The sequence below is a fragment of the Habropoda laboriosa genome, unplaced genomic scaffold (genome assembly GCF_001263275.1).
Source record: "Habropoda laboriosa isolate 0110345459 unplaced genomic scaffold, ASM126327v1 scaffold57, whole genome shotgun sequence".
Classification (NCBI taxonomy): domain Eukaryota; kingdom Metazoa; phylum Arthropoda; class Insecta; order Hymenoptera; family Apidae; genus Habropoda; species Habropoda laboriosa.
Genome location: NW_017100229.1, coordinates 1,582,623 through 1,592,415, shown reverse-complemented (window position 1 = coordinate 1,592,415; position 9,793 = coordinate 1,582,623). Strand labels below are relative to the sequence as shown.

Sequence of the window (9,793 nt, the reverse complement as noted above, 5' to 3'; positions counted from 1 at the left end):
ACCGCATCCTGACCTTCCAGCCTTATCCTTTCGTTACGTTTCCCTTCTCTGCTCTCGGAGAGGCTATACAATTTCTCTGGACGGGGTGCGGATTTTTCTCTCGCTCGTAGCGAACGTTTGGAGTTGAGATAAGTGGAGGGAAACCAGCTCTCGCCACCGAAAGTCTATTAAACTCGCTTCTCTTACTTATCTGTAACCTAGTTGAATCTGGTATTACCAGATATTCTGGACGCATCGTGCGGGTCGTATTTTACAAATCAATTTCATTCAAACGGAAATATTATCTGGACGGTATGCATTAATTGCGTGAGGTAGGCTCATCGGAAGCGCTAGATAACTCGATTAGGAAACTCGTCCGCGTGTTTCGCAAGATCCTGTTAAGAAACGCGCTCGATAAATTGTTCGTCCAACCGGTGAAATTTCTTAATAGGATATTACGCATTGGGCGCGTACACTTGCCTGGAAATAATTCCTTTACTCTCTAGAAGGAATATTCCCCGACTTATCGTTGGAGGAAAAAGGGATTCGCGCGAGATCGATCGATACGATCAGTTTCCAATTCCGCGACGTCTGATTGTGAGTGACGCGTGTCACGAAACGGGGATAACTACGTCATAGTTATCGCGCGGAGACAACGGTTATCCTTATCGAGATTAGCCGATTTATCTCGGCATTGGAAGCTGCACCGACTTATTAGGAGATCTACAATGCAGAGGCGCGCATTACCCCTCTCTTTCTCTGGCTCGCGCTGCTGCTCTTTCGCTGCGAAATCGATAAATTATACATTCAATTATTCATGCTCGCTCGCCATAATCATGTACGCTGGTTGACAAGATCCCGGCACGCTTTACAAGCCTCCTGGCTCTCCGCGTTCCTTCGCCGGCCCAAGGTTCCGTTTACTCCACCGATCGTCAGCTATTCGATTTACTCGTTCTCCATACTTTGCGGGCTCTTTTATTCCTGCACACGCGTACACATACGTGCAGCTATCGTTTGGCGCGTTTCGTGTCCTGCTCGAAAAGCGCGGCGTTGAAATCTCCGGGTCAGTCGGGCAAAAATGGGGCAGGTTGCGGTGTTCGAGATCTCCTTACCGAAAAGCGCGTCCGCGATATTATTTATTAATCGCGGAGAGAGCACACGAGGTGCGAGAGAGAGAGAGAGAGGGATATGGTCGATCGGTCGGTCGGTCGGTTGGTCGGTCGGTCGGTCGGTGCATGCCTCGGTGGCGGGTATCTCTGCTGCTTCGAAACTTGGTGCGCGAGTAAGCCGGTTCGGCCGGTTTCGTAGCGGCTCGGATCTGTTCGGTTCGGTTGGGTACTGTCGCCGAGTAACCAAGAGGGGATATACTTTCCCCACCATGTTGGAGATAGCGAAGGCGCTCGAGAATCGTGAGAGTGGGGATCGCGCAAAGTCGCGGCGGAAGGTTCAATTGTTAGTCAACCGTCGCGAGGAGTGGTTGCGCGTGATAAGGCTCGCACGATAGAAGCGCGTGCCTCGTTTCGCGATCGGTGCGTGCACTGTTATCCGACCACCGTGGCGAAACGTGCGGTAGAAGCAGCAACAGGAGGATTCTCGATTCGGAGATGCGTGCCTCTAATCGCGACAGTGACGTGGTGATTCGTTCGCCGTTCCGTTGTCGGCGTGAGTAAATCGTAGCCCCGTGTTAAAACGCAGTGACCGAAGCAGAGAAAACACCTTCCCTTTTTTTGCCCACTTCCTTTCTAACGCTCGTTCGTGTGCACACGGATATTTACACGAGAGAGTAGTTTGTGATCAAGCCTACCCAAGTGAAATTCGTAGTCTTGCTCCTTTTCTTCGTCTTCGACTCCTTCTACTTCTTCTTGTGTGACTTGTACGCCGGAGACTCGTGTGGCTGGCCAACCTATCAACCAGGAATTTTTCGGATTATTCGTGTTTTTCCTCGTTCGGTTGACATACCGTCGACCCGGCAGCGGCCATGACTGCGGACAGCCTGTTCGAGACTACCAGCATCCCAGGGCATCTCGCTCCCACGCCCCAGAGACTGGAGAGGCTTCTCTCGAAAGAGACCCTCGAGGAGCTGTACGAGGTCGAGGAACAACCTTTCGCACGGTGAGTCCACCTTTGCCTCTCTTCTTTCTTCTCCTCCTCCTCCTCCTCCTCTTCTATTCTACGCGCTTCGCCTAGCTTCTCCGTCTCTTTGTGTAACGAGGTTACCGCGTCTTCTGTGCTTCCTTCGACCTCACGAGGTCGCCGATCCATCGCGCGCTTGGTTAATTAAAATTCCCCCTCCCTCCCTACCTACCTTGTTTGCTTTTCGCGTTTTCATCTTCGATACGAACACGGGCCTGAAAAGGAACAGATGAAGCGTAAAGGGTTCGAGCGAGGAGACAAAAAAGGGTCTACTAGGAGATGGTTCGGGTAGGGCCTGAGGCACCCTTAACTCGGCCCTGGACCCTCCTGGAGAAAGAAAGTGCCCCTACCGCGAGAGATCGAGGTCGAGACTTTGCGCGCCGATACATACTCTTTTACGACCTCAGCCGTCTCTCCTCCTCCTCTCTCTCCCTCCCTCTCTCCCTCTTGCTCTGTCGTACTCTCTTTCCTTCCGAAGAATTCCGTTGCTTCTTAGCGGAGAGTCACAGAGAGAGAGAGAGGTGGAAGGGAGAGAAGATTGTTGTCGAAACGTTCCTCCGAAACTGTGCAAGGTCGTGGACCATCCGCAAACACGCTTCTCCGGGTGTCCTGAATGACTCTCGGATCGTAAGAGATCGTCGAAGAGAAATCATCGAATCGGGTCGCGCGTCGCTCGTACGACACAGTTGATTCGCTAACTCTAGCATTAATCGTTTCGCAAAACGAACCTCTCCGTTCTTTTATACCCTCTGCCAGCTAATCACCGATAAAACCACTTGAGAAGAAACGGCGTAGATTAGTTATTATCGCGATGGTTCGACCGTCGCCAAGGTTAAGAGATTCTAGAAAATCGCGTGGCAACAAGAGACACGAGTGCACGAGGAATGTGTGCGTATGTTGATATCGAAAAACAATGTCTCCGGCTCGGAAGGGACACTCGATTCGAATAGCATTGCGAAAGGAAAAGTTGCGTTCGCATATGTATATGTATACGTGTACATCGAGAGGGACGCGGCGAGCTAGCAGCCGTATATGTTTCTTTTTTTTCTCGTCGAGAGAGCGAACGGACGTATCGACCGTAACAAAATTTGGTGGAAAAAGTGAGGAGAGACTCGATTACGGTCGCGAGCAATCGCGCATTCATCCCCGATTTGCTCCACTGCTATTTCCATTTGCGGTCCTTTTGTTCGCCGATTACTGGAAGTAGGTAGCGAACTGCTGCAAACGATATTCTCGTTGCACTCTTTCGCAATGTAGGCCACCGACAACGATGTTTGTTGTCGCTACACGTATCAACGTCGTTCTCGTTATTCGCGCTTAATCCGATATATCGATCGCAGACATCGCGATAGATCCTAAGCCTTGGAGATTTTCAATTGATAAATTACCAACCGGCATTAATATTTATCTTTAACGACCCAACACTCTATTAGTATTCTCCCAACGACCGGATACGTTCGAGTTATTTCTCAAAGGTGCTAACCGTTGCAAAGATTTATGCAGCCGTCAATCAGGATCGTCGGTCGTTAGGCGTTAGCTACGAATGCGAAATAACAGCTGCTTACTAAACACCTGCTGCATTCGAGATTTATACGCCGAGCCGTATGCAACACGGTTTCGTATTAAACCACCGAGACTTCAATCCGCAGCTTACGTCGTATTTTCGATACCCTTAATTACGCGTACGTGCGGTTCGCGGAAACGATCGTCGAGATTGTTTGGCCAAGTGCTACGTATTCGCAGACCTCGATATTAATTCGCGTCTGTTGTTAACGAATGGAATGCAAACAACCGAGGATTCTTCGAAAAACTCGACGTTGCGTAACGCTCCAGCGAGAGAATTAAATTGGCCGACACTGGAATTGCCGAGGTCGTTTTCCACCGATCTTTTCCACGGGGGACTCTCGCTCTACGAGTACGTAAGTATGATACATACATAATGTATCGCTCGTCGAACGTTGCCCAGATATAAATATTACGGCTGTATCGGGCGTTATTGGTGAATGTAAATAAAGCGAGAGGAACGCGCGCGTCATTTCGTTCCCACCAATTAAGAGATTTCGCGCGCGTAATCGATACTTACCCGCGTTCTTCGTCGTTGCTCGTATTCGTCACAGTCTTGGCATTTAACGTCGATTTACTTTTGCCTTGCTCGCCGCCGAGACGATGCTGCGCTACTCCACCTTGGACGAATCGAGTATCTCCTCTCCTCGAACGGAGGATCGGCTGGCTCGTTTAGAACAAAGAAAACTCTTACGATTCTCCTATCTGAGAACGCCGCGGCGCGCCGGTTAACGCGATCCTCGACTCCGTGACTCAGCCCTACGATTATTAATGATTCCCCGGAGCATGCTCGCGCTACCTTGTACGCGCGGAAATTCCAAAGACGTTTCGGCACGTCTGGAACGCGCGCCCCTCGGCTTTCCACGATTCGCCAACGAAACGGCAAACTGTTCCCAACCAGCTACGTGTGTAAATTCGTTACCGAAGCGTGACTCTGAGAGCAAAATGGATCTGTCGCGTGCACGGGAAAGACGGCGACGATATCTCTTATTTAAATATGACCGGGCGAAAAAGGAATGGAAATACCGTAGGTTGGTAGTAGGTCTGTGGGTAGACGTAACGGAGTTTGTCGGTGGATATACATACACGTACATATGGTGGGATATGGTGCAAAGGTGAGAGCAAATTGAATCGGCAGTTGAGGGATGGCAGGGCAGGTGCTTCTTATGGTATCGGGGGTCGCGTCTTAGAATACACGGAGATAAGTGGGGACCGGTGCAAAGCGGAGGAGAGCGAGAGAGTTTAGCGTGGGTTGAAAATAGCTTGTGGCCGGACTGAGAATGCAGAGACCGTCCGCTATGCACTTGCCACTCGATATTTATACCCTTATAATAGGTGGATACGTTACCTACCTCGTTTGCCAAACGAACGCGTTCACCGACCGTTTACCTGGATATGTCCTTCTATAATTACGCTGGAGCCGGCCTACTTCTTTCGAATGTCGTAAGCTGGTAATTTCGTAAATCGAAACTAGTCGGAGGGAGAGTAGGGGAGATTGGAAAATCCAAGGATTCTCCGGTTACGTTCACGGAGAACGTGCCCCGGTTGGTGACGCGAGGCGCGGCGACAGAAACGGGCATGCCATCTGGAAAGTAACGGTAACGGCACCTGCAATTAGTGCGACAGCCTGGCTGCCTACTTGTTCGTGGCTTGCTCGCGATCCGGTCGTCGATGACCTTCCGTCGAGGGGGGAAAACGAGATCTCTCTCGGGGTGCATCGCGGTCGCTGCATCTCCTAGGTAAAAGGATCGCGCGTATCCGGTTTGTCGTATTCCTCGTGGCCTTTGTTCGTAAACGGTTAAGGACGTCGTGTTCTCGAAACGCGCGTCCAACTCTCCTCTGCACGATCCGTTTCACTTTTTACGATAGGAATCTCGAAAATCGTGGCGCGAGATCGTGCCAGGCTGACTCGAGAGAGCTGGCTGGCTCGTAAAAAGAATTCCTTCCACCACTTTGGACTTGTAGCCAAACGCCTTCCTTCGATCCTCCCCACAGATTTCCGCTTCGAGCTGATCCTTCCACGACACACGATTCTTTCACAATTTTTCTTCGCCCTCCGAGGGATTTCAGGGCGTCGCAGCTGCCTCTGGGACGAACAACAGCTGTCCCCCGGCATGCCTCTCTCTATTGGTCGACGCTCCTTTCCTATCCAGGACACTTCTCTCTGTCTTTTCACTTAGCATAACAATGCTCCTCTTTCTGGCTCCTTTACAGAAGGAAGGCCTTTTGTAAAATTCCTCACCCACTGGCCACGATCGTCTCGGAATATACGTATCTCTATACTTTTTGGAACGCGGATCGTTAGTCCTGGTCGTGACTCGACCAAGTTCCTTCCGCGCGCACGACGTCTTCTTATTAACATCCCTTCTCCACGATGACGGCGATTATCGGCGATACAGATACAGCGGATGATAAAGCGGTCGTGGCCTTCCGTGTCGAGGGCCCTTCAGCTTCCCGTCTCCTTAATTATATTTATCGGGTCGGTCGATCGGAACGGTCGCCACGGCGATCTCCTCTTGGATCGTCGCGAACTCTATTTCTCCCTCCTCTCCTCTCCGGCTGCGTGGAAAAAAAGCGCGGTGGCTCGATCTTCACGGGTGAGAAAATACGATGGTATGTCGGGCGCGCGCGCGCTGCATCCGCGAACAAACGTTGCCTTCTTCTCAAGGTCGCCATGATCATTGTCCGTTCACCAGCGCGCTGCTCGCTCATCCGATCGATAACTCTGTTCCCGAAGGATCGTGTTCTACCAGCCGGAGGAAGCCACCCAGAGTTACGGAGGAATAACGAGAAATTCCTCCGATCGTTATTCACCGGTACCGTATTCAGACAACCAGACGCGCAGGTGTTTGGCGGGCTTGTTCTCTTTCCACGAATAAAGATATCGCGTCTCTCGTCGAGTGGAAAAAACATATTCCACGCGAGTTCGATTTCTAGCTCGCCACGGCGAAACGCATCTCGATCTCGTTCTGGATCCGTGCGTTCCGACCGGACTCGTTCCTAGACTCTCTCGATCTTGGTACATATCTGGATAGAACGGAAAATCAGCAAATCTCGATCGAGCGAGAAACGTCCCACCGGAATGATCTATGGTTCGAGATCGATCACGAGCGGAGAACTGGTACCGAAGGTGGAAGTATAGTTGTCGAGGTATTACGACACAGCCAGGGAGTCGAGATGATCTATCGGTCACGATCTCCCCCCAGGTTGCCAGGACACTTTGCTTCGAAGAGTTTTTCGAAACTCTTTTTCTCCTTCCCAAGATCGTCGGAGCAGCGAATGGAAGACAACGTCGTATATAGTTGCCCTCCTCCGTGTTCTTAGGCCTGTGGAAAAGGTTGGGAAAGGTGCACGGGACGAATTTGTACTTTGTACGGTGGATATCGCGAAAGGGGCAAGAGAGTCGTAGTTTGTTCGTTAAGACCCTATACGCGACGACCTCGTTACTTCAACGCGGTCGCTCCCCTTCGGTTTCCGTTCGGTTAACCGTAAATTACAACCGCGACCGGTGTGTAACGAGCATAATGGCGACGGTAGCAGCCGGGTGAAGGTCGGCCAACTCGAGCGAGCGACGCGAACGACGATACGGCATTTCGTTTCTTTCGACGGTAAAAAAGCATCGGTACCCGCGGAGAGAACCCGTCTTGCAATCGAGCATCGGAATCGAAAAACCGATACCGAGGCGTTCTTGTATCTCGAGGATAGTCGTATCCCGATCGAAGATAGTCAACCTTGTCCTTATGCGGCGTCCTCGTCGAAAGATGAAACCCCGATCGAGGGTAACGATATGCAGATTCGATTTATCCCTCGAGCGTTCCTCCGTACGTCCGCTTCTCTTTTAATTTCGCTTTCTTTCGCGATCGTATTTGCAACTTATCTCGAGTTGTTGCAGCGCGCACCGTTCAGAAATGGTTGGAAAGTAACCTCTCTCGGTGTCTAACCATCCCGCTCGAAGGTGTCCTACTTCGCAAGCTATATCGTCGATCGTTGCGGTTCCGCGTATCCATTGTGGCGTGCATTGGAAAGGGAATAACCTTGCCCGCATTTTCTATCGTGTCGCAACCAGAGAGACCCACCCCTATCTCTCTCTCTCGACTCCAGAACTCGCTAAGACCAGATACGATATCTCCTCTTCCGGAGTAAAGCAATTAAATAAACCGGCGAAATACGCGATGTAGACCAGGATAACCAGCTCAACTCTCGATGAGTCACGAGTAATTTCAAGCTTTCGAATCGTTTAATCGATCCTCCAAACTACCCCCCTGATAAAACCGATGCAATTAGGTGAGAACGGTCGGCACGTGTACTTTATCCATACCTACGTATATACGAGCATAATAGAGTAGTCCCCGGATTATCCAAACCGAATCAATTTCACAGATTCACACCTATTTAAGCGTTACTTTGCCTTTCGAGGAACAACGAATCCACTCTCCGCTCTCGGTGTTGTTCTTTTCCCCTCGGCGCAACCGCGCTCTGTTACTCGGGAGAAACGCAGTTATCGTAGCAAGATATTTATTACCAGCTAGCAGCCTCATCTTCGCAACCTACTATTCCCCCGTTTTCAAGGCACACATCGATTCATAGAACGCATCGCCTATTCCGTCGGCCTTTTCTCCTCGTATCGTACATCTGCCTTTTCTTTTTCTTTTTTCTTCTCTCGGAGGAAGAGACTCGAGACACGGTGAAATCTCGATCAACGGTGACGACGACGCGACGAAGGACTTTGTTCTCGAGAGAAGATCGATAAAGCCGATCACCCACGCTTCGCAGGAATCCCAAGGGCGAATTCGTGCCTCTCGAGCCACTTATATGTACCAACCACTCGATCGATATACTCGGACGATATCGTTTCACCGGTGTCCCAGATTCGATGCTATACGATGCACGACGGTGTACATACATGCCTGGAAACACCACGGCCCTTGTAACGTAATGCGGGTCAATCGATCGGGAACGTTCGATCGGAGGTCTCTCGACACCGGGTCAATTCGTCCTTTCTTCCATGCACCGCCTGGTATCTACTCTAACGTCGCGTCGTTCGTTCACCAGACCAGCCTCCCGAAATGGTTTCGAGATTAGCGTGCTCCTTAGCTTACAATTAGCAGCGACACCGGCACGAATTCGTGATTCACGGGGAACATATGTAGGCCAGGTTTGGTTCTTGGAAGACTATGACCATGACTAGCCCGGTGACGTATGCGAACGATAACGATACAGCGGAATCCTCGAGAGTTTGGTTTGCCGCAGGTCTATCCGAAGAGCATCGGGTGGTGTAAGACCGCGATCAGCGAAGGTGTTTTCCGGAGGAAAGGCGGATACATGTTATCGTTGGAAAGTGTTTTCTCGGAGGAGAAAGATTTCTCGAGAATGGTTTGCGCACCCCTGGTGCGCCTGATTTCGTTACGCGAAATCGCCGGGAGATACACACCGCTGGCAATGCTATATTTGGTAGTGGTTGCAGGGATTTTCGCAATACCCCCTGGATACGTGGTGCCGCACGCGAAAGGTGCGCCGTGAAAAGTTTACTCGTTGTTCGAGGTCCGGCCTTTTCAAGCTTGGCAACAGAAACGCCGGTCGTCAGCTGAAACACGAGAATTCGTTCCCCTCGACACGCACATTCTTCGTTCCAGGGGCTGACAGCTGACGAGTCCGCCGGCCGGCCGGCTTCTGTGTGCGTTTCTCGCACGCGATCACTCGCCCGCGCGATTTTCTCCGCTCCGTTTACAATTAGAGTTGGCCGTAATTTGAAGGAAACGGCGGGTGCCAAGTTCGAAATGAAAGAGGAAACGCGGCGACCACGTCTGACTTCTTTTCTCCGGAAGAATGTAAGGTGAAACGTAAAAATTGCAGTCACACCTGCGGTGTCTGATACGGGATATGACATTCCGTCGTAAGTACACCGCATTCCGCGCGAAAGGACGTGAAAGAAGAAGGTGGGCGGGCGGCAGTTGTCGTAAGAGGGTGGATTTCCTCGGGATTTTTCAACGCCTCCGGGGCAGGCTTGCACGAATTGCTCGCTCACGTTCGCGTGAAATACAGTTTTGCAGAAGTTCCAACCTAGGCTGTCCACGCGAACGCGCCGAGTCACTGTTACGTGCCCACCGTGCCCGTGTAC

At 51.1% G+C, this 9,793-nt stretch overlaps 1 protein-coding gene across 1 annotated transcript in view; it reads left to right on the top strand.

The window, feature by feature from the left end:
- Window positions 1-1,443: 1,443 nt before the first annotated feature.
- Window positions 1,444-9,793, top strand: part of LOC108571453 (serine/threonine-protein kinase 17B-like) — a 38,185-nt gene continuing 29,835 nt past the window's right edge. Inside the window, 1 exon segment of the mRNA XM_017933508.1 lies at window positions 1,444-2,091. Within this exon segment, the coding sequence (XP_017788997.1) occupies window positions 1,958-2,091 (134 nt within the window). The 5' untranslated portion in view covers window positions 1,444-1,957.